The 25,858-nt window shown below is 39.3% G+C and overlaps 1 protein-coding gene across 1 annotated transcript in view; it reads right to left on the bottom strand.

Annotated features, from left to right (window-relative positions):
• Nucleotides 1–1,173: 1,173 nt before the first annotated feature.
• Nucleotides 1,174–25,858, bottom strand: part of TTC39B (tetratricopeptide repeat domain 39B) — a 136,004-nt gene continuing 111,319 nt past the window's right edge. The window contains exons 16-21 of the mRNA XM_033439759.2: nt 21,283–21,409; nt 18,102–18,210; nt 14,471–14,557; nt 9,837–9,954; nt 6,974–7,090; nt 1,174–3,734 (exon numbers count right to left, since the gene is read on the bottom strand). Of these exons, the coding sequence (XP_033295650.2) occupies nt 3,644–3,734; nt 6,974–7,090; nt 9,837–9,954; nt 14,471–14,557; nt 18,102–18,210; nt 21,283–21,409 (649 nt within the window). The 3' untranslated portion in view covers nt 1,174–3,643. The remainder of the gene's footprint in view (nt 3,735–6,973; nt 7,091–9,836; nt 9,955–14,470; nt 14,558–18,101; nt 18,211–21,282; nt 21,410–25,858) is intronic.

The raw sequence follows: 25,858 nt of genomic DNA, 5'->3' as shown, positions 1-25,858 counted from the left end.
AAACAAAAACAAAAAACAAAAACCTACAATGAGGTATCACCTCACACCAGTCAGAATGGCTATCATCAAAAAAACTCCAAAAAAAAAAAAAAAACTACTAAGGGGCTTCTCTGGTGGCACAGTGGTTGGGAGTCCGCCTGCCGATGCAGGGGACACAGGTTCGTGCCCCGTTCTGGGGGGATCCCACGTGCCGCGGAGCGGCTGGGCCCCCGGAGCCTGTGCTCCGCAGCGGGAGAAGCCACTGTAGTGAGAGGCCCACGTACAAAAAAACTACTAACAATAAATGCTGAAGAAGGTGTGGAGAAAAGTGAACCCTCTTGCACTCTTGGTGGGAAGGTAAATTGATATAGCCACTATGTAGAACTGTATGGAGGTTCCTTTAAAAAACTAAAAATAGAACTAGCATACGACCCAGCAATCCCACTACTGGCCATATACCCTGAGAAAACCATAATTCAATAAGAGACATGTACCACAGTGTTCATGGCAGCTCTATTTACAATAGCCAGGACATGGATGCAACCTAAGTGTCCATCAACAGATGAATGGATAAAGAAGATGTGACACATATATACAATGGAATATTACTCAGCCATAAAAAGAAATGAAATTGAGTTATTTGTAGTGAGGTGGATGGACCTAGAGTCTGTCATGTAAAGTAAGTCAGAAACAGAAAAACAAATACCGTATGCTAACACATATATATGGAATCTAAAAAAAATGGTTCTGAAGAACCTAGGGGTAGGACAGGAATAAAGACATAGAGAATGGACTTGAGGACACGGGGAGGGGGAAGGGTTAGCTGGGACAAAGTGAGAGAGTGGCATGGACATATATACACTACCAAATGTAAAATAGCTAGCTAGTGGGAAGCAGCCGCGTAGCACAGGGAGATGCTTTGTGACCACCTAGGGGGTAAGATAGGGAGGGTGGGAAGGAGACGCAAGTGGGAGGAGATATGGGGATATATTTATATGTATAGCTGATTCACTTTCTTATAAAGCAGAAACTAACATACCATTGTAAAGCAATTATACTCCAATAAAGATGTTTAACAGTAAATAAATAAATGACATTACAACATTTAAAAATCCATTGGATAGATTATCAGGTAACTATAAAAGAAAAGGAAATGAAAATACAAACGAAATAAGAACAAATAAAGGAAAAATCTTAATGGGAGATATGAATTTTTATATTTGTTTTGGTAATGCAGAGTTAAAATAAAACAAAAATAACTACCATTACCTTAAATCGTTTCCATTTCATACCAGAAAGTGCATTTTTTACTCACTTTTGCTCTGACTTGTAGCTTCTCACAAAAGCAATATGACCGTTTTTTTAATTATTAAAAAAAAAAAATAATGCTACCAAAACTCTTCTAAGAACTTTGGAGACTTTTTTTCCCAAGTAATATTCAAATAAATTTTTGAGCAGATTTTCCCTTACTAGTTGTAATGACAGTTATTTTCTCTTTTATTTGGTCCTAATGTAAAGTTATATAATTCCTATTAATAGCACATGATGAATCTACCACCAATATTATCTGAAGGGGTGGAACTCCGAGTTGAATTGTATTCATCATTTTCCACTGGAAAAACATCCTCAGTATTGGCCAAGAATTAGTACCTTAAAGAAAACAAGACCAAATACCTGCTGGATACAGGCTCATATAGCAGGGAATAAACAGCAAGGAGCAAATTCACAATGTGAGCTCATGTCAGTGCCAAACACTTCAAATAAATTTAAACTTGTCTGAATCTCCACACTTTCATTTTATATCAGAGACCACAGACTCAAGCCAATACTTTTGTTTTGATACTGTAATACATACATAAAAACCGTAACTATTACAACAACTCATATTCATGCAGCCTTTCAGTTTACAAAAAGCTATCATATGCAGTATCTAATAGAGCCCTCACGAGCACCAAGCTCTGTGTTGCTATCCCCACCAGGGAAACTGAGTGCCAGAGAGGGTCAATGACTTGCTCCACGTAGAGGAAATATTATTAACTAATAGAACTCGGCTCCTGACTGCCAATCTGGGCTGTTTTTGTTAAACTGCAGAGGCTTCCATGACAAGTTATTCTTCAAAATAGAAATAAGACAAAACCCTGATTCATCAATTCATGAACTGTTTTTTGTCACTCTGGATGCAGTCTTGTCCTCAGCCACTGCACATACATATTGGAGAGCTGAGGGGCTGGGGAGGGCAGTGATGATTGTAAAATAAAACACACACTAAGTGGGAATGATCTAGATTAAACATTTTAACATTGTTTGCTGAAAATAAATATCTCAGCCTCAGACCCACAGTTATAAAACTAAAAGAGACCTTGAAATTCATCTGTTCTTTTTCCATTTCACAGGTGAGGAAAATATGGTGATGGAGAGAGCACAGAACTCCCTAAAGGTCACCCCGGTAACTGCCGACAGCAGAGCCAGGACCACACAGAGCTGGCTCTCTTCCACTCCATGCCCTGATTGTGTTTGCAAATTAAAGGACTAAGTACAGTCCAGATATTTACAAGGAACCATCACAGTGCTAGAGAAATGAGCAGATTAGACCTTACACACCAACATTACAAGTGTAAAAATTATTATTTTACGTATCATTGAAAGCAGCAGGAACTTTATAGGAAAAATAGTCAACGTATATATTTTAGGTGCTCATTGTTAAGATTAAGGAAATTTTCTAAAATATAACTTTTTTTCCCTTTAGATATATGGAATTTTTTTGAATTTTGTTATAATAATAACAGACTTAAGTACATTCAAAAACAGGATAGGGCTTCCCTGGTGGCACAGTAGTTGAGAGTCCGCCTGCCGATGCAGGGGATGTGGGTTTGTGCCCCGGTGTGGGAAGATCCCACATGCCGCGGAGCGGCTGGGCCCGTGAGCCATGGCCGCTGAGCCTGTGCCTCCGGAGCCTGTGCTCCGCAACAGGAGAGGCCACAACAGTGAGAAGCCCGCGTACCGCAAAAAAAAAAACAAAACAAAACACAGGATAGTCTCTCAAAACTGTCACCACCTGTAACTTACATGAAGAATAAGAAACAATAACATTTCATCACCTTTTCTAGATACAGGTCTTTCAACCTATTACCTACATTACCTGTCCGGTTCACACCATTGCCTGTCTTTTTCAGGAGTTTTCGGAAAGTTATTGAGCTATTTTGAATGTAGGTGATTCTTATTTCCCCTCTGAAACTTAAATGCTAGGCAACAAAATATCTCTGAAGTTTAACTGACCGACATGCTAAAAATGCTTAGGTTGTAAGCCATTTGCTACTTACACAATATTCATTTCCACATTAAAAAAATAAATAATCTAATTATACTTTACTGTACCTGTGAGTCCTTTAAAAGACTTTTCACTCTCCAATTCAAATCGGATATGAAATTCTTTTTGGAGATGCAGAATATAAGAGTTTTCTAGATATTATTGAACATCATTCCATAGGAAAAAAAACCCATTTATGTAGACCAATAGTAAACCACACAGATGATAGAAAATATTGACAGTAAAATTAGTTTTTTGTCTCACATTTACAAGATCATTTTTCCACTTTAATACAAGGTCTAATCTATAGCAGATGCCGGTACTAATTGAAAGAAAATTCCATCCTTCATGTTCTGATCAATCTGAGGACGGTTTTTTCCAGAGGTGAAGAGCTGCCTGAATTCTGAAGTGTAGTCTGGACTCCAGTGAGTAATCTTTGTAGTTATTTCTAAAGATAAATAACAATAATATTGTGATGTCAAAATTCGTTTATACACCAGGGCACCACCACCCTCCTCCCCTCCTCTCATCTTCATTCCTTATTTGCTTTCAAACGTTAATATGCATAACAGTGGATTTTGTTAAAATGCAGATTCTGGTCCTGGGAGGAGATGAGGACTGCAATATTCTGTATTTCTAGAAGCTTCCTGGTGGTGGTCTAAAAAGCATGCTTCGACTAGCAAGGTTTATATGTAATTACCAAACCATTCACAAACAGCAAGAAGGTTACATGGAGGGCTTAACAAATTTTGTGAACTATTTTTAAAGAGTTGACCTCCTTTTCTAAACTGGAAACTTCTGGCAGCCTGTAAAAACAAGGTGAACATAATCCTTCACCCCCACCACACACACACACACAAATTTTTATATATATATAGATTTAGATATAGATATAGAAACTCGCACAAAACGACAATTACAACAAAGATAGCAGGATTACTCGGTGACACCAAAATTACTTACTGCAATTCTGATGGGCAAATATCAATGGTTTGATCAATAATTATTATGTGGCAATGTCAGGAGGGGCATTAGAAATCCATAGATTATTTAAAAACTTCACTTAGATCATCCATGTTGACTTCTCTTTGCTAGAATTGTTCCGAATCAGCAAAATGGAATGCTTTGGACCTTGGGCTCTGCTTTCACACACCACCGTGGCCCATGGGAGAGCTGTACTTTCTTTGCAGTGGCATTCATTCCTTTCTATAGCCCTTTACTTTATACAGGTCTAAGGGTTACTTACTGGTAACCTTGATAATCAGGGTTATTATTCATAATGAGGGTTATTATTCATAAGCTAAGCCAACACCTTACTAGAGTTTACCAAAGGACGTAATTGAGTATTTCCCTAATTAACTTTGGAAGCTTTGCAAAGCTCCTACTGCACAAAGAAAACTACAGATAATCAACAGTCTTGAAATTATGGGACGTCTGTTTATGTTGACATCACTGGGACTCTCTTGAGTTAGTGGTGACTTTTGATCACTGCTGGTCTTGCTTTTTCATAGTGAATTACTAGTCTTTTATTTTCATTGTTATAAAGTTGTCTTATTGTGCATTGCTTAGATAACACCAAATATGTCCAAATGATATGAATACTTAGAAACCGTATTTTTAGTCCCAGATTTTCCAATGGGACTAAAAATTTTCAATAGATTTGAAGATACACGAATGTCAGTTGACATAAGAGTCATACTCACTCTCAACAAATTAACTTTAAAAGTGACTTTCTCTCATATCCTTGGCTTTAAAAAAAAAAAAGATAATGAAACCTCTCTTGGCTCCACTGTGCCTCCAAAGCTTCTGCCCCATTACTATGCTTTATTCACAGCCAAATATCCTGAAGGAGTTGCCTGGAGTAGCAGACTCCACTTTCTCACCTTGCTTGTCAAAGTCACCGATGATCATGCTGCCAAGTTCAGCAGCCAGTTCTCTGGTCTCACCTTGATTGACCTCTTGGCAGCCATCTTCACAACTGACCACTCTCTTCTTTTGAAACATTTTGTTCACTTGGCTTTCCCGGATGTCCTCCTAACTCACTGGCCACTTCTTAATCTTCTTGTTTAATCTCTAAAATGATGGCATATCCCAGGGCTATGCTGGATCTCCTTCTCTAGCTGTATAACTTTCCCCAAATGACCTCATCAAGCACCACAGCTTTAAATATCACTGTCTCTGTTCTGGTGACTTTGAAATATCTACATTTGGCCTTGACCTTTACACTGAACTCCATGCTGGTATATATGACTGCCAATTCACCATCTCCACATGAATACCTATAGGCACCTCAAAATATCACAGTCCAAACAGGAGTAAGTTTTTTTTTTCTCTCTCTCTCTCCTCAATCCTTATCTTCTAAGTATTCCCCATTTCAATCAAGAAGCATTATCAACCTCCTGGCTCAACACCCTCCCCGCTCCACCCCCCAGCCAAGAATGCTCCCCACACGGTCCTCTGGTGACTGGTCTTCTCAGGACTGGCTTTAATTATGCTAATCTCAACTACATACCCCCTCAAGGAAACCTTCCAGAATCAACTCAATCTCAAGTAGCACTCGAGTACCCTGTATCATATCGTAAATCTCAGCAAAGCACATACCATTGCTACTCTTCTTATTTGTTTATTTACCAATGCCCCTCAACTTAGAAGGTAGAAACATTGCCTGTTTATGCACAGTTGTCTATCTAGAACCTTTTCTAGTGTTTAGCACATAATAGGTACTCAGTGAATGCTCTGCTGAATTTGAGTAAATGAACAAACTAGTGGATCAGCAAGCTATTTATGGCCTACAGCGATCATGGCATTCTTTCTCCATGGCAAGTAGTGTTCAAAGCAAGCAGACCACAGGGTTTGTGCCCCCAGTAAGTGAGCCATGATCACAGGAGGTCTGAGAGCCACTGGACAGCAGAATTGATAAAGTGCTTTGAAACTGCCACAGTAGTCAGAAAGAAGAAAGAGGAGAAGATTCAAAGGGCTTCTTCAAATCAGTGGCTCTTTAAGGAAATGAGAGAGATGGTAGAACACACCAAGGATCGGCAAACTATGACCAAAATTATGGCCAAATCTGGGCACACCCATTTATTTACATATTGTCTTCTACGGCTGCTTTTAATACAATTGAGTAGTTGCAATGGAGACCTTATACTGTAAAGCCAAAAATACTAACTGGCCCTTTACAGAAAAAGTTTGCTGACCCCTGATATAGAAGAGAATAGGCCAGAAATCTGTCATGTAGGTCCCCAAAATCACAACATTTGTAAACAGCCACAGGGTCAGGCATTAAGAGGACTGGAGGGCTTCCCTGGTGGCGCAGTGGTTGAGAGTCCACCTGCCAATGCAGGGGATATGGGTTCGTGCTCCAGTCCAGGAAGATCCCACACGCCGCGGAGCGGCTGGGCCCATGAGCCATGGCCGCTGAGCCTGTGCTCCGCAATGGGAGAGGCCACAACAGTGAGAGGCATGTGTACCACAAAAAAAAAAAAAAAAAAAAAAAAAGGGTTGGAAACAGCACAATTCCAGCAAAAGCCACAGGCAGAAACTAAGCATAAATTAGCAAGTGTAAAATGGTGACTAATTTTTCATTAATGTGTTCATTTTAAGTGTATCAAGTTACTGCTGTTGTTAAAATTGTATTGACATTCCTGACTCCACAGCAATCAAAGAGAAGCTGCCGTTATCACTTACCTTGCAGTTTCTAGGACCTTTACGGCCTTGTCAATTTCCCCTTGGTTTTTATACAAAAATGCCAACTCAAACAGAGTAAATGGCACTAGGTAGTGGTCATACTTCAGTAGCTTTTCACTAAAAGAGCAAATGAAAAGCAATTAAGTCTTAACAGAACACGGAACATATCATTCTTTTCCAACATATTATGTATTTTTCCCCATTCTTAAGAAAACAGCTACAGCACTAAGACTATTATCAGAGAAAAGCTGTCATTATACAGTTAAAGAACCTAATAAACCATGGCAATAAATAGTATGCTTTTAATATATTACTCTTTTTTTTCTTTTTTTCTTTCTTTTTTTTTTTTGGCCAAGCTCTGGCATGCAGGATCTTAGTTCCCCGACCAGGGATTGAACCCGTGCCCCCTGCAGTGGAAGCACGGAGTCCTAACCACTGGACCGCCAGGGAATTCCTTATATTACTCTTTTATTTTATTCCTTAATATAAATCCAGCACTGAGGATTGGTTACTGACCTTCAGGTATACAAACGCATGCAGATCTTCAAAGATTAACCCTAGAAAGGATAAGATCATCCCTCCTGAACATGAATGTGTTCAGGAAATGACTCCACTCAGAAAATGATGCCACTTATTTCTCACTGAGGTTCAACTCTCTTTGCACTGCTGTCTTATAATGCTTCAAAATGTCAAGAAAGAAGTGGTCAACACTTCGGTTTTCAGCAGTATTATGAAAATTCTCTGACTACAAAACATCTAGAAGCACTCAAAAAAATAAGAGCAACACCCTTTAAAATGCAGAGCTCAGCTCACAAGGACATAAGGAAAACTCTCAAACTGAAAGCAAAACAAAACCAGAACTCTAAGTGTGTGCATGATGCCAAAGCACCCCTAGGTCTGTTTCAGCCTGAATCAGCCAGGGCTTTGTGTCTCAATGTCCACACAGGAGGTGAGGCCTTGGGTCCACATAGTATGTAGAGCCTGGGCTGAGACTCTACATAAAGCTGGGGCTCTGCTCCACCAGAGAAAGGGCAGATGAGAAAAACCCACTTGCAGCATAGGAGGAAGACAGGGGCAGTTGGCTCCTTGGCCTGAGGTCTAGGTGAGGGGGGGGTGGAAAAAAACACATCCCTTAGGAAATTAATAACCAATAGGCCTGCCCTCACATGAATCTGCAATTCAAATTTATGTGGCCCAAATGATCCAAGAACTTCTAAGCAATGAAATTAACATGAAGGTGGCCCTGGCCTGGGAAAGCCTTTTGGGCATCTGGCAGAAATAAAAGCAAAATCACTTTAGAGAGAGACTATTCCTCAATCCTAGCCTCATAGGAGCCTCAAGATAAAATCCCACTGAAGGTGAACTCATAATCCAAAACTATAAAATACACCGGCAAGCAATTCACTATGAGATTCAAAAAATACAACAAATGGGTCATCCTTTTGATCCTAATAAAAACACCAATAAAAGAGAACTCAACGGATACTTCTTTAACATGTTTACTAAAGCCTGTATATTACTTATTTGGGAAATAGATATTGTCTCTTTCAGCTTCTTAGAAGGACACCGGTCCTCCTACATTCTCATAATACATAGTCAGAAAGAGGCAGATCAGTAGCTATGGATGGAAAGGCATATGATATGGAACAAAAAACGTCAACCGGCAGTCTATGGCTGTGATCTATTTGGCTTACACAATGGTTTCCAAAAAATTGAGCCAAGATTTAAAAATCTGGAGATGTTATACAAAATTCAGATTCCAGGCTTTCAATGAAAAATTGTAGGGACTTCCCTGGTGGCACAGTCATTAAGAATCTGCCTGCCAATGCAGGGGACACAGGTTCGATCCCTGGTCCGGGAAGATCCCATATGCCGCGGAGCAACTAAGCCCGTGTGTCACAACTACTGAGCCCACACGCTACAACTACTGAAGCCCTCACACCTAGAGCCTGTGCTCCGCAACAAGAGAAGCCAACACAGTGAGAAGCTCGTGGACCGCCACGAAGAGTAGCCCCCACTCGCTGCAACTAGAGAAAGCCTCCAAAGACCCAACGCAGCCCAAAAAAAAAAAAAAAAAAAATTGTAGGGATTATTGCTACTGGGCCCACACTGTCCAGAGCAATAATCAATTAGAGCTCAGGATGGCTGCATTCTTTAAAGAGAACACACTATCTCCCTAATCTGCAGTGCCCACTAATCCCTATTCCTGCCATCGTTCAGTAAGGTTACTTGTCTGGCCCCTGTAATTGCATTTGTGACTCCAGATGTAGAGAAGAGGGTCAGGCATCAGAACCTTGACTCAACTCTCTAATTAGTGAAAGAGCAGGACATCATGATCAATGCTCTTGGGGGGTTAAAACTCATTCATCTACAGAAAAGTACCCCTTGCCAAAAGAGAAGCAGTGTTAGTATTCATCACAGGCGTTCTTTCCTGTCACATTATTATTACAATGATGGCGAGTCTTTCTACTCAACTTTGAATCCCTAGGATTCAGGATCACAGTCTCTGGTACATAGTGGGTACTCAAATATCTCTGGAATAAATGAATGACAGACAAATGCATGAATCAAAAAAGTATCAGATGTTCTGTACATTGCTGCCAGAATTCAGACAGACACATGTCAGCCTGGCTGTAAATTTAGCTTTTGTAAGTCACCTCTGAACACCAGGTAGAAAGGCATAACGCCACGTTCCACTTAGGTTATAATTTTTTTCTCAAAGAATAAAGAAAACATTACTGGATTCTCTTTCTGGTAACACCAAGTAAAAGGTTAGCAACGGGAGATAAAAGCATCACTTTCTCACAGCGATTCCCCAGAAACCACAATTTGCACTCAAGTTGGTTTCATTGTCCGCTTTTACCTTTGGACAACGTGATTGAAACACAATTCCGCTTGCAAAGGCCGCTGTAAGTTCTTCAGGCAGCATCCTTTCAGCAACTTCACTAAGCATTCATCATCTACAGAGTAGTCGCTGGACTCTTAAAGCAAAACAAACACACAATTCACACACGGAAAGAAAAATACTTGTAAAAATCCTATTTAAGAGGTAGCACTAACAGCTCTTAGGTTTCAGAGGGACCATTTAAAAATAAGGAGAATATGTTTAGCATTTGTTATGCCTCACTAAATAAAATACAATGAAAATATTTCAAATGAAAAGAATACTAACTACATTAATACACCATTTTATTAAGGGGTTCACTCTAGCCACTTAAAATTTTTTTGGGGTGCTCATACTCTGAGTTATGTGACCTTACGTATAATTATAGGAAGTCTGAACTGTAAATAAAGCAAGAGCTTTATTAGTTCTGTGAAAGGTAAAGCGGTGAGGAGGTCGCACGCTGCCTCTTCCTGTGGTTCTGGTCCCTAGCTGTGCTGGCTTCGTGTAGAAGAGGGTAATGCTTCCATATGGAGAAGCAGATGGCCTTCTCCCCATTAAAAATTCAGGAAGGAGCACACCCTCTCCAGATCATTATGTTTACAACTTATCAGTTCTCCCAGGTTATGTGCTTTTGGGGAAGAAATTATGTCATAAAATTAGACAAAATGGTTCTGAGGTGTGCAAGGCTCCTAAAATCCCCACAAACTTCTAACTGCGTGAGGCTAATGAGGAAGATTTTCTTTCAGGACTTTTTTCCTTTTGAAAATGACTCGTTACCTTCTACAGCCCAAGGCTAACATATATTAACAGAAGGAACCGTATCATGTGTGACATCTATCTGACAAAGGTTGCCATTTCACATCTATCACTTTTGAATTTGGGGTGTTTTTTTTTTTTTGCAAGTTAAGTGCAGCTAACAAATCACTCCAAGACAGACCGATAATTTATACATTTCACGCTGTGACAACACAGGTGGGAAGGGGCAGTAAACCAAACTAATGAGGCTCTAAGAGTCCCTCATACTGAAATACTCTTGCTTTCAGTATAAACGTCAGAAATCACCATTAACACATGCTGGTGTTTTAATCAGTAAACTGCTTGTCTATGGGAGGTTAAGGATGCTACTTAACCAACTCAGAGGAGGTCACTTTACTTCTGGGTGCTGAAAAGAGCTGACATTCACCTCTCACTTCCAAGATCTGACAGGTTATTCACTAAGAAAATCACAAATGTCAATGCCACATTACCTTGCCTATTAAAATCCATTCCCCCTCTGCCTCAAAAAAATCTATTCATGCTTCTAATCATGGATGCTCATTGAAATATCCATTCAAGAAGTAATATCTTTCCAGGCCTAGAACCAAACCCTTATGGTCCATACTGGATGCTAAGTTTTAGTATCACTTTTGTGCATTCTATTGAGTTCTATGTCACATTTTATGACAGTTTGTCTTATCTCACCGTTTTGGTGCTCAGTGAAGGACAATTTTGCTGAGGAACACCATGGAAAGTTGAAGTACCATTAAAACACACAACTTTTATTTAGATCATGACTTAGGGATATGGAAAATGGATTCAAAAATACCATGTTCCTCCAAAAACCTTAGAAAGTAAAACCATTATTTCCTCAGACCACTACCTGTCAGATGATTATTTTCCCTTAAAATGTGAAGGCTTTGTCATGACTATCAACCTCATGGGAGACTCATGGGAGAGTTCATGGATGAACATTTCAACACATGGTTTCCATTTTACACCCCAAGAAAATTACACAGTAATGCTGCCAAAGCACACTTGCATCACAAAAGATCTGCTGGACTTAAAACAGAGGGTAGGCTTAGGGAAAAGGAACTTTGAAGCCCAAGCTACAAAATACGTACATTGAACTTTTCAGAAGCTAGTTGATATGCACCAAAGGAAAAATGTGAAAATGGATTTAGAGGTGAAGAGCCAGAAAGTAACACTTTCCCTTTTATGTAACTCTTACTATGCTTGCTACATAAGTTCACCAAGCAAATTAGTTATAACAAATAGTTAAAGTAGAACTGCTGAATCAACTTCTGGCTACATGTGGAAGTTAGTCAGATTTCGAGTGAAGCACTATTGGAATTAATAGCAAATACTGACTCCAGGCACACTACCAAGTTCTTTTCTGTCTTTAAACAGTATTCCTCCTTTTGTATCTCTGACCAGCCTTTCATAACTGTGGCATCGTCAGAGGAGAACACCAATTATATCCTCTACCATCTTTTACTTTAGAGACACTTAACAAAGGTATGAGAAGCCAAAATACATTCATTTCCTAATAATGTGTATGTGGCGAGGGTGGGTAGGGGGGAAGGAGGTGTTTAGTGGAGGCTGAAGTCACCTCAGCTTTACCACTTCACTCCATTCTCCAATTGTGGATTTTTTCCCTCACTCTGAAGGATAAGAGCTTAATTACTAAAAGATCCTAAGGGGGTAGGGGTATAGAATCAGGTAATCATCTTGCGTAAAACCGTGGACCTAGAAGAGATCATCATAAATTTCATGTGCAACATCTAGCAAAAGTGATGTTCAGAAAAGAAACCAGTTTTTTGTTTGTTTGGGTTTTTTTTACCCAGCAGGAAGACATACAAAGACAAGTTTGTACAAAGTACAATGTGTCTGTCTGTCTGAGCTCTTCTCCCCCACCAGTCCTGCTTAAATATCTCTCAAAGTCTATCATCTCAATATGTCATTAAAAGAGAAAGGAATGGATGGAGAGAACAGCCTGATTTTCTAAACCTCTATTGCATTTTACATGCGTAGTCTGATACAAATATTACTCCTTTATTTTTTTTCCCCCACCAATGTAGGGGCAAAATAAATTTAGAGGGAAAGGGTGAAGAGCCTGCTTAAATAGAGGAAAACTCAACAGTCCCTCAGGACTTCTTAACAGTGTGGGTGCTCTGTATCCGAGGGCTTCACATCCGCAAATTCAACCAACCAGATTAGAGCTACATTTAGGACCCACGGTTGATGGAATCCACAGATGCGGAAACTGCAGATACAGAGGGTGGACTATGGAACCTGAGCATCCAAGGATTTTGGTATCCACGGTGGGTCCTGGAACTGATTCCATGCAGAAACTGAGGTACGGCTGTATACAAAGCCCTTACTCCCTGGTGGTATGTAATAGTCTATACTACAAAGGATAGACATTCAAACAATAGAATTTATTCTACTGCACCAAAATCCTTATCTTTGTAGTAAAACAGAAGAAGCAAGCTAGCCTGCTTTTCTGGGGGAAAAATACCCTACAAATGTTTTAACTTAATAAAAAGAGGTTTTTCTTTACCTCCCAGTTTTCACATACCCACTTATTTTAAAACATATTCATTTTTCCATCTGATTTGTGAATATGTGGGGTTTAATCACAGATAATTCCCTTAATGACAGGAGCAATGCTTTCTCTGCCTGTCACAATGCTATACCTAGTGTGGAAAATCTAAGAGTGTTCAAAGGAACAAATTAATGAAGAGTGGCCAAACTGATTCAACAAAAATAAACACTAGTAAATTTGTTCAAAAGCCCAAATACAGTTTACTGAAGTACATTTTGTGAAATCTCATTTTTTGAAGTAAACATTTATGGAGTTTCATCTAAATTACATTTCAAAATGATGGGGCTCTATGTTGAGTTTCCACTCAAATCAAAGTAAGTATTTTTCCTTTTTGAAATTATTCCATATTAAAAAGAGTAAAAATAAAATCACCTCACACCCATTAGGATGGCTATTACCAACCAACCAACCAACAAACAAAACAAATTTTTAAAAAAATAGAAAATTACAAGCATTGGCAAGGATGTAGAGAAATTGAAACCCTGTGCATTGTTGGTAGGAATGTACAATGGTGCAGGCACTAGAGAAAAGAGGATGACAATTCCTCAAAAAATTAAAAATAGAAATGCTGTATGATCCAGCAATTGCACTTTAGGGCATATATCTAAAGGAACTGAAAGCAGGGTCTCAAAACAATATTTGCATACCCATATTCATAGAAGTATTTATTATTCACAGTTGTCAAAAGTGGAAGCAACCAAATATGCATTGATGGATGAATAGATAAACAAACTGTGGTATAAACATCCAAGGGAATATTATGCAGCCTTAAAAAGGAAGGCAATTCGGACATGTGCTACAACATGGATGTACCTGGAGGACATTAGGATAAGGGAAATAAGGCAGCCACAAAAAGAAAAATACTGTGTGATTCCACTTACACGAAGTCTCTAGAATAGTCAAATTCATAGTAACAAAAAGTAGAATGGTGATTGCCCACAACTGTGGGGAGGGGGAAATGGGGAGTTATTGTTTAATGAGTATGAAAAAGTTCTCAAAACTGGTTGCACAACCAAGTGAATATACTTAGCACTACTGTACCATACAGTTTAAAAAATGGTTAATATGGTAAATTTTATATTATGTGCATTTTTCTACAATTAAAAATTTTAAAGAATTATAAAAAATGTAAGGAGGCTTATCATAATTCTATATTAGTAGAAACTATGCAGAAAATGTTAGTGATGGAACATCTAGGACACAGACAAAGAAAGTCTGAAATGTCCATATAGTCTGTACTTATACATACGTTGTTTTGGTTCTTTGTTAAATAGTACAAACTTTGAGTTCCTCCTTTGGGTCCCAGTTTCTTGAGCCTTCTCATCCACTCGTTTCCCTGGTACCCAGAAATCAAAGGGAATTATCAGTCCATGAAGATGAATACCTCAATATTTTGGCTACTCTACCTAACCTCCAGATCAAAATGAGCTGAAGTATTATAACTTTTCTGTAAAAGGGGAAGGAAGAAGAAGGGAAAGGAAACCATCATTCTGTTATTTAAAATGATGCCTTTAATATGGGAAGGTGACATACTTGCCCTTCATCAACAGATGAGCTTTTCGTACTACTGTTTTTCAAGAGTGGAGTAGAATATTCCACTCACCTGGTATCCCTGTGATCACCTGCTTGTATTTGCAAGAAGGCTAATGGGGAGGTGGGGAGGGCGGTGGTCTGTGGCCTCAGAACAGCATTGCTCTTAGTTCCATTTCATTCTTTATCTATCCAGCCTGAAACCTTGAGCTTGTTAGCAGATAAGCCCACTGATTCAGCTTTCATTCTTTTCTATTTCTTCTCCTTATTGGTGGGAATCTAAAGCTACAATTATTTTAAATATGGAAGGCAGCCTAAATGCCCAACAATTCTGAAAGAGTTGATTAAATTATGATATATTATCTCCATGGAATGCCATGAAGCTTTTGAAATTATTATAAGGGTTACTTAGCAACAGTTAAAACATTTATGATAAACTACCATATGATCCAGCAATCCCACTTCTGCATATTTATCTGAAAAACAAATACTAACTTGAAAAGATATATACACGCTCAGGTTCACTACAGCATTATTACAACAGCCAAGCATGGAAACAACCTAAGTGTCCATCAATGGATGAATGGATAAAGAAAATGTGTTATATATATATAATAGAACATTCGGCCATAAGAAAGAATCAAATTTTGCCATTTGCAACAACAGGAAGGACCTTGAGGATATTATGCTAAGTGAACAAAAGTCAGACAGAGAAAGACAAACACCATATGATCTCACTTCTATGTGAAATCCAAAAAAAAAAGGAAAAAACCTCATAGATACAGGTAACAGATTGGTTGCCAGGGGCGAGGGGTTGAGGGGTGGGTGAAATATATGAAGAGGTCAAAAGGTACAAACTCCCAGTTATAAAATAAGTTAAGTCATGGAGATGTAATATACAGCATGGTGACTGTAGTTAATACTGTATTGCATATCTGAAAGTTGCTGAGAGAGTAGATCTTAAAAGTGCTGAAGACAAGAAAAAAAATTTTGTAACGATGTACGGTGACAGATATTAACTAGACTTACTGTGGTGATCATTTTACAATGTATACAAATATCAAATCATTATGCTGTACACCTGAAATTAATAGTGTTATATGTCAATTATATCTCAATGGGAAAAAAAAGTTTACGATATAATAAATGAAAAAAACTAGGCTAGAGTATGTCCAGGTACACTATGATTGTAACTATAAAAAGAAAGCTAGGATGGGGCTTCCCTGGCGGCATAGTGGTTAAGAATCCACCACCGTAACTAGAGAAAGCCTGAGCGCAGCAACGAAGACCCAATGCAGCCAAAAATAAAATAAATAAATTTAAAAAAAAATAAAGCTAGGATGGTATACACAGAAATTCTAAATTAATTGTGCATAGCAGGAAAAACACGGGTGACTTTTTTCACCTACATGTGTAACAGGGAAGAGCTAAAACGGACTCCCCATTGGATCTGTTTCTTTGACTTTAACCTTTGCTTTTCGTTGCTTTTGTTATTATAATCATACATAACGGCCTGCCTCAGGGAACCCTGCCCACCTGTGACTGGCTGCAAGAAAAAAGAAACTAACACATCCCCAGGCTGGTCATTCCAGGAGTTTTGCAAAACTGGTGGCCCTTTTACTTGACTTCCTCACCACCTCTCCCTCTCTGATTCTATAAAAGAAACCGGCATCCAGACCCCGATAAGATGGTTTTTCAGAGGCACTAGTGTGCCATCTTCTCGGTCTGCTGGCTTTCCGAATAAAGTGATATTCCTTGCCTGAGCACCTCGTCTCTGATTCATTGGCCTGTCGTGTGGCGAGCAGAGTGAGCTTGGACTCGGTAACACATCTATCAAATGTAATTACGTGTTTAATTTTTTAAAAGTAATTGTAAAGAGAAATGTCATTAAACATTTCAGCCCCATACTGTGGTTGAAGTAAAAAATGATCCACTGTGTAGCACAGGGAACTCTGCTCAGTGCTCTGTGGTAACCAAAATGGGAAGGAAAACCAAAAAAGAGGGGATATATGTATATGTATAGCTGATTCACTTTGCTGTAGAGCAGCAGAAACTAACACAACATTGTAAAGCAATTATACTACCCAAAAAATTAAATAAATAAATAATCCAAATGAGGTGCTCATCCCTGGAGTCAGTCAATCATTGCATCACCCACGTGGGGAGTATACTGCATATGGAGCCGGTACTCCTTCGGTGCCCATTTTCTTCCAGCTAAGAAAAATTAGTTACCTGTTAGAATTTTTCCTGGCTATTCTTGAATTTTTATGCCCCTTACAATGTTTATCCTCCCAGCAATTTTTGCTTTACTTCTGTGATTAGAACATTCCAGAGGATAAGACCATTATCTTGGAATAATACCTAAATGATTTGGGTGTTGATAAGGAATACAACAAAAGCTATCACTTATGGTATTGTTTAGCAAAAGTTAAAGCCTCTATTTATGACAGAGAACTAGAAAATGTCAGAGCAAGAAAACCCTGGGTATCATCTGGTCCAACACCACACCCATTTTAAAAGAAATCGGAGGCCCTCCTGGGTATGGGATGAGGTATGCTTCCCAGAGCCTCACAGCTGCAGGATTGGAACTATAAGACCAGACCAGCTGCTTTTCCTCCTACTGTGCCAGCTGCTTCCAGTAAATAGAGCTTCCAGTACACTGGAAAGGGACCTCCAGTACAACCCAAGTAATGAGTAAGAAAATCAAATTGTGACAAGATTTCAACTTGAAAACAAACAATTCTCTGTGTCTGTAAAAACACAGTAGTCATTAGAGAGCAAAAATGAGGCACGGAAAGAAACACAACCAACTAAACCAGTATACGTTTCCCTCGAGCTGCTCTAAAACTCAACTCTCTTCTTCATGTTTTTATTTTATAACAGCCTTAAGATAAAACTCCCATAACATACAATTCACCCCTTTAAAGTATGCAATTCACTGGCTGTGAGTATATTACGGAGGTGTGAACCATCACCAGAATCAATTTTAAAATATTTGCATCACCCCAAAAACAAATGCTTTCACACACCCCCAGTTCTCCACCCCTAGGCAACCACTCATCTGCTTTCTGTCTTTACAGACTGATCTATCCTCTATATTTTATGTAAATTATCTCTGTCACTCGGTTTTCTTCTGCAGCTGGCTTCTTTCACTGAGCCTAACGTCCCCAAGGCTCATCCATGTTGTATCAGGTATCTTTTCTCCATCTTGATTGCAATCGCCCAGACACCTCGGCTCAAGCTCTGTTGTCCTCATCATGCACACAGATTAACGCAGGCATGTGTGCACTGGGAAAGGACGCGAGAGGGGCAACGGTAAAGATTTCCAGGCTCTTACGTTTCATACTTACTTTCACTTTGTAGATCTGCCTCAGCCTTTTCAACAGTCACCAACAGACTTTCAGAAAGATCTTTTCTTCTGCTCAATAGTGGAAAACCATTCCAAACATACATCATTTCCTAACGAGGAAAAATGAGAAACCATTCGCAATTATGTGAGGTTATTCAATGTTCTTTACAACAACAAAACTACATATGTGTGTTTTGCCTCAGTTGCTAGTGATCTCAAGACAACATTTAGAGATCATTTTCCTTAGCTTTCCTCATTTGGAATTTAGTGATTAAATTTCCACTTTTCTCACTTTATTTAATGCTTTTTGCCTTTTATACTGCGAAGTATTCTATATATATATATATATATATATATATATATAGTATATTGTGTTTTTACTGAAAAATTAATTTACTCGTTCATTTAACAAGTATTTATTAAGCACCTACTGGTATCCAATCCTTTTGGAAGATAATGGATTACAGATACAGAAATACATATAATGTTTTAAAATGATACTATGAACAATTCTATTTAATATAGATTTTTGCTGTTACTCTTAAGTAAAGGGAAACATTTTTCAATATCTGCCAATTGTTTATATAAAATGTCTCCAAGGACATCACTGAAAATGAACATAGGAAATATTTTACCTGGCTCAGGTTCTTTTATACCATTAAAAACATGTGACAGTCCGGTAATGCAATCCAATATGCAGAAAATGCATTCATTTAAAGGCCATACGGCAGAATGACAGCCCCTAAAAATGTAAACTAATGATTTCTCATTGCAAATTATACTTAATAGGCAAACAGATGAGAATTTTTTTTTTTTGGACCAAAAGCAAATGTGCTCTTGCTTGAAAATATTTTTCTAATCTTCCTGGTAGTGCAGTTCATATTTTGAAAGGTATGAAATAACCAGGGTAATTAGAATCTTCTTGGAAATAAATGAATGTTAAAATATTATAGAGATATTGTTTGAACAGCCTCTTACAGGGAAGCAGTAGAAATGAGGAAAATCCATTGGAGTTGCAGCAGTCATCTTTACATTATGGTACTGAAAACTAAGATAACAACACCACCTTTTGTTTTACATCTAGCTGCTTATTGCTAATAGAGTAAGAGTTCAATTCAATAACTAACCGAACATTTATTTTAACTGATGATGATGTTTTTAAATTTTGCTTTTATCGAAGGAATATTTTGTCAGAAGAAGGAATGCTCATACCTGACCTTGCCATTTTATGACATATAGGATTTTGGTAAAATTCCTAGTCACCACAAATTCAAGCCAATTCTACACCCTTAGCCGTGGAGAAATAAGTGCTCTGAGTTAACCTTCCGTAAGACCCTTAGTGATCAGAGCAAGCTATACATCATCAGCTCAGATATGATTACAGAGTGATCATATATTTTTTTATTAAATTTATCTATTTATCTATGCATTTATTTATTTATGGCTGCATTGGGTCTTCGTTGCTGCGGGCAGGCTTTCTCTAGTTGTGGCGAGCGGGGGCTACTCTTCATTGCGGTGCGCGGGCTTCTCAGTGCGGTGGCTTCTCCTGTTGTGGAGCACAGGTTCTAGGCGCACGGGCTTCAGTAGTTCTGGCTCACGGGCTCTAGGCCTGCGGGCTTCAGTAGTTGTGGTGCACGGGCTTAGTTGCTCCACAGCATGTGGGATCTTCCCGGAACAGGGCTCGAACCCGTGTCCTCTGCATTGGCAGGCAGATTCTTAACGACTGCGCCACCAGGGAAGTCCCCAGAGTGGTCATATTTTTATCTCATTCCATCACAGGCACAGAACAACCCAGTCTGAGGGTGGTGTTCTCCGAGACTAAGTTGGGAAAACCTCAGTCAAGGTACTAGGTGCAGGCTAGCTCCCAACTGATGCCTGTGAGGGGCTGCAGTTTTCTTTCTCACAGAATATTTAAAGAGCTTCTGTATCAATGATAAAATTATAAAAAACCGATGAAAATAGGGAAGTATACGAACAACAATTCACAAAACAAGAAATAAAAATGAACAAGCATGTGAAAAGATGCTCAACTGCACATTTAAACAGTAAAACACTGTTGGTAGGAATTTAAATTGGTACAGCCTTTCTGGAGGGCAAACTGGCAATGTCAAAGTATTAAATGCATATGCCCTTCAACTCAGAATTCCATTTCTAGACATCTCTCCAAGACAATTTTATGCCCATGTATAAAAAAAAGAGAGATATGAAAGAATATTAATTGTAGCTTGTTTGTAGTAGTAAAAACTGGAAACTACATAACTGTTAAAGGGGGTAACTGAATAAACTCTGGAATCAAAAAAAGAAAATCATGAACCCCCAAAGGAGGATAGCAGGTGTCAGCTTGCACTAAACAGCTCTCCTGTGCTATGTGACTACCTACGCAGAACTAAAGCCCCAAAGAGTCATCATAATTTGATATATTTAGTACTTTAAAAAAAGTCTTCATTAAGACAATTTAAGTTGAAATTATGCTTTTCACAAAGTCTAGCCTAAATGGCATACCGATCAAGAATGTGAGCTCTAGCGCTGGGCTAGAGCACAGCAGCCACCAGCCACTTATGGCTCTGGAGCAATGCGACTGGTTCAAACTTAGTTCAAACTAAGCATAGAACACACACCAGATTTCAATGGATGAGTACAATATGAAAGAATGAGGAATCTCATTAATAAGTTTTTAGAGATTACATGCTCAAATGACAAAATGTTGCATAAACTGGGTTAAACCAATACTCTTAAAATGATTATCATGTGTCCTTTTATTTTTCAATGTTTTACCTTTTGATTTTTAATGTGGCTACTAGAAAAGGTACAGTTACATATGTGGCTTGCATTATAATTCAACTCAATTTCGATTAAGTCAACTCACCCTGTCTCTGCCTGAATTTCCTTACTTGTCAAATGAGGCTACAAAGAGAAACTCCCCTCATAGAGTTACTATAAGAATTAAATGATATATTTTATAAATAGCCTTTATCAAAATTCCTAGAACATACCAATCAGTCAAAAAACATCTGCTATACTTTTTATTATTCATTAATAATTTATTTATAAATGTTCACCTTACAAACACAATGTTTTTTAATTGAGCAAACTTCACAACAAAAGTTAGATGTTCTCCCTGCTACTGTGAATAGACAATTTATTTCTAGGATGCAAACAGTAAATAAAATAAAGGCAGATACCAGGGCAGGCAAGACGAGCTTCACGGGTGCGGGCAACGAGGGAGAGTAACGTCGAGCCTTCCTCACAGCAAACTTCTCCGTAGGGATCGATTTCCCAGCAATTCTCTGCTTCAAGCCATCCACCTGTCTGTGAAAAGCCCCAGCCCCAGCGAAAGGTCATCAAGAACACATACATTATTTACACCTGTCCTTGTCACGCTGTGCTCCCCAGACCAGTAGCATCAGCATCACCTGGAAACCTGTGGAAATGCAAATTTGCAGGCTCCACCCCAGACCTATTAAATCGGCAGCTCTAGAGCTGGGGCCCAGCAATCTGGATTTCAATGAGTCCTCCAGAGGATTCTGATGCACGCACAAGTTTGAGAACAACTGATTGACACGTATTTCTTTCTAGTTAACTTAGCAAGTGTCTTAGCCTATCAAACAGAGTCAAGGAAATCTAGATATAAAATTGGCAATTTCCATAAGTAAGCAGGAAAAAGTCCAAAGTATTTACATTGTGGATACTTCTGAGAGAGGCAATAGCGTATACTGGTACATCTCCTATTCCTTTCTGCAAGTATGACACAGATCTGTAAAGTAATGTGGCTCAAAAGATAGCCGTCAATTCACGTATAATTTGAGAAAATGTTTCCAAAGCGTAGGTGATTTTGAAAATAATCAACTAAGAACATATACCATGTTTACAACCTTTCTCTCAAAATTCTAAGAAATTCCAATTATAAAATTCACAAGCACATAAAATTGAGAATAGGATGATGAGACTACATGTCCCTAAGGCACTTTCTTATACATAACTTTGCGAATGCACCAAACACGTTGCCAAGAAGAAATTTAGGGAAATATCCAGCTATACTGAAAGAAAAAGATGCAATAAGAGGAAAAAACATTCCAGGATGAAGACAAGCTTGTGTTACATTCTTTCTGGGCACAATTTGGGAATATGGATTTTTTTAATTGAGGTGTAATAGACATATGACATTATGTTATTTTCAGGTGTACGAAGGGCTATGGCTTTTAAACCAGAATGCCCATCATTACTGTGAATTAACATCAGTGGAAGAGGCAGTGGAAATGTGAGGTGGGAGTTGAGGGAAGGGGTCAGAAGCATGCAGTGGACATGAAACCTTGTCATTTAAGGATCACAGAGTCTGTATGAAGAGAACATTCATTTTGGGGACTCTCCTCTCATTATCCCAACAAATTAGATGCTATCACACATGCAGCAGACCTCAAGCTTTCTCCTGAAAATAAGATTGTTACATATTTCAAAGAAATTATTTTGATATGGAGAAAATTTACTTTGAAGTACAGGAAGTGTGGATGTAAAAGATCCCAATGTACCTTAATATTCCATTCCATTTGTTGTTTGTGTGAAATGAGGCAATACATTCTACCAGTAAGAGGTGGCATTAATCTACATGGCTTCCACTAATGTTGATTCTATTAGTATACATGGTCCTATTGCTAAAAAGAGCTTCTCTAAAAGCATGAAAAAGTAGTCCTGGTCATACCTTCAAATTTGTTCTGACAAATTTGTCAGAGGGTTCAGCCAGGCCATTATTTCTCATAATGTGGTCACATAATATAGTATTCCACTCAAAAGTGTTTGTCACTGGGCTTCCCTGGTGGCGCAGTGGTTAAGCATCTGCCTGCCAATGCAGGGGACACGGGTTCGAGCCCTGGTCCAGGAAGATACCACATGCCTCAGAGCAACTAAGCCCGTGCGCCACAACTACTGAGCCTGCGCTCTAGAGCCCGTGAGCCACAACTACTGAGCCCATGTGCCACAACTACTGAAGCCCGTGCGCCTAGAACTCGTGCTCCGCAACAAGAGAAGCCACCGCAATGAGAAGCCCGCACACCGCAACGAAGAGTAGCCCCCGCTCGCCGCAACTAGAGAAAGCCCGTGAGCAGCAACGAAGACCCAACGCAGCCAAAAATAAATAAATAAATATTTTTAAAAAAGTGTTTGTCATCAATTATGTTTGAAGAACGCAGCTGGGCTTCTCCATTCCTTAACTTCCTCATCTCCAGCGGTCACCTCCTCCTTTCCACCACAGCCACCCACCCCTACAGTCACACCTTAGACCACTTCATCACCTGTGGCTTTTCGACCTCAAAGTACAAATTCAAGCACACCACCCTTTGAACACCACTCTCCTCATTCTACCTTGGCTATTCTACTAAGACTTTCAGTCCTCTTGCCTTTCAACTTTCTCCCAGCTCAGCAGTCTCTTTCTTTCCCTGTCCCTCCATCCTCCTGCTTAGACGGCCAGGCAGGCAACCTTTACTGCATACTCCCTTGCTAATGCCTAGTCGTTGCACTCATCCGGATGAAGCTCAGTATCCATCCTCCCTGCACCGGCACTGAGAACAAGTTGGTATCACTGTAAATTCATCAACACCAACCTCGAACAAGCCCTGGCACCGCCTGACATTCCCCCTCCTGTGTTTCTCTCATCACCTCACTGTCCCACCCTCTACAGCAATGATTTCCAATATTCTTCATCCTCCTCACACCTCCATCCCACTCCTTTCTCTTTCACTCTCAACAGACAGCCCTGCCTGCTACTTCATAACGAAAAACAGAAGCTGTGAGGGAGGAAGCCCTCCATCTCACACTACCACCCACGAGCTTGCATGCCTCCGCACCTGTTCTGGACTTCTTCCCTCCCATACAATAGAGGACGTGGTCCTCCCTCTAGATAAAGCCAGTCCTGCCATCAGTGCTTTGTATTCTATCTCCTCTTGCATTCTCAAGAGCCTTGCAAATATCAGTTATCCCATTTCTCGCTTATACCATTTCTCGCTTATATGTCTAACTTCTCTTTCTCCAAAGGATCCTTCCCAGTGGTTTTTGAGAATGCTCAGATCTCTCCCATTAAGATATTATTTGATAATACATCTCCCTCCAACTTTCTCTCTGTCTCTTCCACTTCATAGTCAAAGTTATCCAGGGATGTTATTTATGCTCAACTCTCTTCATTTCTTTGTATCTCATTCACTCTTTAGCCAATCTCAGTCTGGTTTCTACCTCTGTTCTATCAACTTACCAACTCCCACTCGGGATACCAATGAGCTCTGTGTCCCTAAAACACATTTTATCTTATTTTTTTTTTTAAGCCTACAGCACACGGTAGTCCCAGGTGCTCTCCCATCCAGGTACGAACCAGCACCGAGCCTGCTTAGCTTCCAAAATCAGACAATATCGGGCGCACTCAGGGTGGTACGCCTGGAGACTCTGTCTTATTTTTTAAAGGAATTCTGTGTTCTATGAGACATATTTTGAGCAATCCTGGACGTTCATTTTCCTTAGACCTATATATAAAATGTAGCATCACGTCCTGACCAATATCAGCTTTGTCTTAGTTCTTTTAATGTGCAGTGCTCCTTCCTGCAAGAGCATCCTCTCATATGCTGTTCCTGAAACAGCATCCTCTCATATGCTGTTCCTGAAACAGCATCCTCTCATATGCTGCTCCTGCAACAGCATCCTCTCAAATGCTGTTCCCTTGGTCTGAAACTGTTATCACTACAACTCCCCACTGCCCCAGCAGCTCCCAAGCCACCTTCAGACCTCATCTCAACTATCATTCCCTCTGTGCTCTTATCCATACCTCTCCTCCCACCGGGGAATGGAGGGACAGTGGGTAGTGTTGGTGATGTAAGTGTTATAGGTTTCTGCCTTGCTAACTGGTAGTCCCAGTCACTGAGAGAGGAAAGAACACCAGGTTTGCTAGGGAAGACTGGATGTGGTGAGTTTTAAATGCTTTGACATAGCTAAGTGAAGGTGGTAAACGGGAGCTAGATATATGGGTCTGGAGCTCAGTCACAAGGTGTGTACTAGGGATTTCAATTTGGCTTGAATCAGATTTCCTAAGGTTGAGGTTCTAAGACTGACCTTTGAAATCAAAAGCATCAACTTTTAATAGATGGAAGTAGGATGAGCTTACAAAGATACCAAGAAGGAATGGTGAGACAAGCAGGAGGAGAAAAATCAGTCATGTGTTATAATTTTGCATTTACTGGGTGATTATTTCACTGATATCTAGTTCCACTACAAGATTATGAACTGCACAAGGACAGGATCCATGCCTGTTAATTCAGCACTTAACACAGTAGTCTTCATACAGTAGATGCTCAACATAAAGGTTACAGATGAATGGATGGATGGATGGATGGACGGACACTGGTCTAAACAAAGTTAAACAGATTACTTCACAGCAGAGCTTCTCAGAATCTTTGGCACACTAATGAAAACTAAGGGTATATTATATTGTGTTATATTCTTAAGTTTTTCTGATCACAAAATACCTTTGATTTATAACAGTAAACATCTTTAGCTAACAATACCATTTTAGGAAACTGTGTTCAAAATGCAGTAGCAAAGCCCCAATTACAAAACAAAAAAACATGTGTTCTCAAGATTCCCAATTACACTGGCATATATGCAAAGTCTTGCTAAAAGGATGACATTTTGACCCTTAGTTAAATATATATATATATATATATATATATACACATATATATATATATATATATATATATATTTTTTTTTTACGGTATGCGGGCC

Source organism: Orcinus orca, chromosome 6 (assembly GCF_937001465.1).
Source record: "Orcinus orca chromosome 6, mOrcOrc1.1, whole genome shotgun sequence".
Taxonomy (NCBI): Eukaryota; Metazoa; Chordata; class Mammalia; order Artiodactyla; family Delphinidae; genus Orcinus; species Orcinus orca.
This window is presented reverse-complemented; position numbering and strand designations above follow the sequence as displayed.